The sequence below is a fragment of the Galeopterus variegatus genome, unplaced genomic scaffold, assembly GCF_000696425.1.
Source record: "Galeopterus variegatus unplaced genomic scaffold, G_variegatus-3.0.2 Scaffold5432, whole genome shotgun sequence".
NCBI classification, from domain to species: Eukaryota; Metazoa; Chordata; class Mammalia; order Dermoptera; family Cynocephalidae; genus Galeopterus; species Galeopterus variegatus.
Window position 1 is genome coordinate 107919 of NW_007731543.1, and position 4387 is coordinate 112305.

The 4387-nt window shown below is 34.9% G+C and overlaps 1 protein-coding gene across 1 annotated transcript in view; it reads left to right on the forward strand.

The window, feature by feature from the left end:
- NEIL3 (nei endonuclease VIII-like 3 (E. coli)) overlaps positions 1-3259 on the forward strand; it is a 55749-nt gene extending 52490 nt beyond the window's left edge. Inside the window, exons 9-10 of the mRNA XM_008589426.1 lie at positions 911-1085; positions 2784-3259. Of these exons, the coding sequence (XP_008587648.1) occupies positions 911-1085; positions 2784-2966 (358 nt within the window). The 3' untranslated portion in view covers positions 2967-3259. The remainder of the gene's footprint in view (positions 1-910; positions 1086-2783) is intronic.
- Positions 3260-4387: the final 1128 nt, after the last annotated feature.

A 4387-nucleotide genomic window follows, 5' to 3' on the forward strand; every position in this document is an offset into this window, starting at 1 on the left:
AAAAGTTTTAAAAATAGAGATATTAAGGGGAGGCACTTCTGATTTTAATTAATGTGAACATTTTTTCTCTTCGACTGGTTTATTAAAAGACTAACTCTTAAAAAGACATTATTAAAATATTCACGATATAGAAAACTTAAATAATAATGAAGCTCCTTTTCAAAGAGAAAATTCTGCTTATACAAGCTGCAGTACAAGACCAGCTTCTAGCCTTTGTACACTGTACACAGGCATAATCTAAATACTCTTGATTCTAATTGTGGGGAAGAATAAAGCTTCTCTACAAGCTTTACAAAATACACATTTCTGTTCTGCCAGGAAGCCTGCTTCTTGCTGGAATATGAGTGTAACTATTAGCAGCCTTGATCAAAGGAAAGCATACAAAATTGTACTTAAAGTACAATTAGAGACAGTATAGAGACAGTACAGAGAGTGATCTCCTATGGCCCTGTTGGAGGCATTGATGAGAATTTGTTATTGATGAGAAAATAGAGAAGACTGGGACTCTAGTTACTTTGGGTGGTGGGGGCAGCTGGACTTGAGAATATTTTAGAGAATATAGAAGTGGCCACCCTGTAATATTTGGTAAGAGAAGAACCCAATATCACAACTGAAAACTAAAAAAAAAAAAATGTGAGGGGTTGGATGCACAATTTAGCTGGTTTTATTCTTTAGAAATTTAAATTATGTGTTTTAGGTACTTAGGTAGCTTTGGAAGTAAATTAGAATTACCTGGGAAAACAATGAATTAAAAAGCCAGTAGTTTGTATAATTACCTAACGAAGATCACAGTCCACTCTTTGATGTAATTTCTTTGTATAAGCAAAATTCTGAAGTGTGGGGGTGAAGTGGTGTGAATGATCCCTATGGCACTATTATGCTATAGTTACTTTGTAACTTCTCATTACAGTGAACTTCAAATTAATATGACAGATGGTCCTTGTACCTTAGATGCTGGCAGTCCTCGCTGCAGTAAACACAACCGCCTCTGCGTTCTCCGAGTTGTGAGGAAGGGTGGTGAAAACAAGGGCAGGCAGTTTTATGCTTGTCCTCTATCTAGAGAAGCACGGTGTGGATTTTTTGAAGTATGTGTAAAATTTATCAAACTTACTATCGTATAATTGAATATTTTGGTTATTAAAATGTAACAAATAGCAATGCTTTTCCAGTTTTACCTTTAAATTTGAAATAGCCTTATTAGTATTGAGTCTGAAGCTTGAATGTTAAATAACTTAAAATTCAAGAGGTTCAACAAAAAATAATTTAGTAAAATAATATATGTTAGATTGTTAGAGTATATCATATTTGTAACCACAGGTGTAGAAAGCGTTGCCCTTGGTTTATAAAGCTAGAAAGGTATTGAGTGACTAGTAAGTACTAGTAGTACTCAGGTGGCTAATAATGCAAGATAAGAATTTGCTCGTCCTGACTTCAGTGCTACATCAAAACCTTGGGTTTGTGCCGGCCCGGTGGCGCACTGGAGAGTGCGCTGCTTGAGAGTGTGGCGGCGCTCCCGCCGAGGGTTCGGATCCCATGTGGTGACCGGTTCCCGCTCACTGGCTGAGCGCGGCGCGGGCGCAACACCGAGGGTTGCGATCCCGTTGCCCGTCCCTGGTACGGGCGCGACACTGAGGGTTGCGATCCCGTACCGGTCAGTAAAAAAAGACAAAAAAAAGGAAAACCTTGGGTTAAAGTATTGGATAGAGGTACACGAGAAAAAAAAAATTTGCATGCCTTGGATTTACAATAACATTTGTGAATCCAACTACACAAGCTTGACCAAAAAAAATGATGGCACGATAACAATTTACCTATGAGTGATTCCTCACGCCTTTCTGGTCTCTGGGTGTGTTCCTGAAAATGAATCTGAAATAGGAAAAAAGGATCTTGGGGGGCTTTTAGTCAATCTTCCTTTCTGCATTTTTCAAAGTGTGAGCATCTTAACATGCTGAGTGTGATTCTAATGTTTAAAAATATATGTTTTTCCAAGTTACACTTCATCTGGAATATAACTGAAAAACAATATTGAACTGTTTCAGTGCTGGAACAAAGTTATTTTCTGGTAAAAGTTATTGAAAGAGAAAATATCTGTTTTCAATGTGATACCTTCTTAAGGAATTTCCCAGGGAAAATTCGGTATTGATTTTAGATCTCAACCCCTGAACAAAATGTGACTATCCTACTAAATTCACAGATTTCCTCCTTAAGAAACTTTTAAAGATTTAATGGGGAAAATATTATTTGGAATACTTACAATATTGCTAAAAATATAATAGCCTGCTTCTTACCTCTCTTGAGGTTAAAATTAATAAGAATAAGAATAATATAATGGAATCTGTCTGATTTAGCTCAGGTAGGTTTCTACTGGATTCTTTCTTTTCCTAAGAGACTAAGGAAGTTTGGTGTTTGAATCGTGACAAATCTTTGATCTTGTAGTTTTGACTAAAATAGACCTATAGCAGACACAGGTGATTATAGCAAGATTCTGGTAGTTTTCAACTATTCTTAAAGTTTAGGAACTTCGGTAAATATACCTTTAGGAAAAGAGAAGCTCAGAATTATGGCATTTTCTATGTGATTTAAACAAATTTGTAAGAAAGATGCTTCTTATAGGATATAAGCTTTTTTTAAGGGAAGCAACTTGTGACTGATGTCTATTGTACAATGTCAAATTAATAGTAACAGCAGTGAAGATGATATGGCAGTAATCAAATGAGCCTAGGCTTAGCCTGTACATCACTGTAGCTTCTATATCAATTTTACAACCTTATTTTTCCCCCTAGTGGGCAGATTTGTCCTTCCCGTTCTGCAACCATGGCAAACGCTCCATCATGAGAACAGTGTTGAAGATTGGACCTAACAATGGAAAGAATTTTTTTGTATGTCCTCTTGGGAAGGAAAAACAGTGCAGTTTTTTCCAGTGGGCAGAAAATGGGCCAGGAATAAAAATTATTCCAGGATGCTAATATTTTTTCTTGTGGAATATCTGGCATTTGATATCTTCAAATTGTGTACATATAATGTTTGGTCCCCTTTGTCTAATAGAAATGTTGAATATCTGTGGTCTGTTGTAGAGTTATTGCAACATTTGAGGACTGTACTTTTTTTTATGTATGCCATTTTTTCATCTTATGGCTATGTGTTTTATTACATTTTGACTTTGATGAATGCTTTGTGCACCTTATAGATTTATAGAATATTTCATTTAGAATCTATATTTAATGCATTTAGTAATGTTAATAAAGTATTTTTAGCATGCTCTTGCTCTTTGTAACTTCTTTGGGGAAGCAATTTTTTGTTTTTTTTTTTAAGAGGATTATGCAGCACAATAAAATAAGTAGATATTCTGTCTGTAATGAATACTTTTCTCAGGTGCTACCATTATTTACAGTATATGATTAGATATTTCTTGTTTTCTTAAATGAGATCTTTATGAAATAGAATATTTTTTTTATTCTATTCAATGATAATTAAGTTACTGTTTGATTCTAGGGATATGCCAAACCCTTGTATAATGTCTAGTGTGTTTTCATGGAATGTTATGGGAATTCAGACTATAAAAGTAACATTTAAGAATAGAAGTCACATGTGTCTGTCTAAAAGAGAAATTGATTTATATTTTCTAGTCTTGATTTTAACATCTGTTACCTTAATTTTTAAAAATGTCATTTAAAAAAAAGTTAATTTCAAAAGCCTAATTTTTTTTTAAATTTCTTGTTTTATTTCATTTTAACCCCCATCCTTTTATTTTCAAAATTTAGACCAGGTAACTGTATGATTGTTTCCCAAAAGAAAACATCAATCTTAAGGTATTTCTGCATGTTTGTGGAAAATTCCTTTCAAAGCTGGCTCAATCTATTAAAAACAAAAAAACAAAAACAAATAAAAAACCCGGGATAGCATGGAAGATGGTTTAAATCCTTTTCCCCTTCTCCCACTAAAATGTCCATGCAGAACTATAGAAGTTAACAGTGTATGAAATTATCAGCAAGGACAGAGCATATTTTATAGTCTTATAAGTGCTTTAAATTTTACACTGAAAAGACAGAATTAGAACTAACCTAACTAACATCAGTGATCTTAATCCAAAGACCTCAGCAAGGCAGCAACTCTACAGGGCAGACCAGGAATTGGACCAGACAACAGAGTCTTAGCTGACCTGATATGAAGATATACAAATGGCCAACAGTCATATGAAAAAATGCTCAACATCACTCAGCATCCGGGAAATACAAATCAAAACCACACTGAGATACCATCTCACCCCCGTTAGGATGGCTAAAATCCAAAAGACACTGAACGATAAATGCTGGCGATGTTGCGGAGAAAAAGGAACTCTCATACATTGTTGGTGGGAATGCAAAATGGTGCAACCCCTATGGAAAAT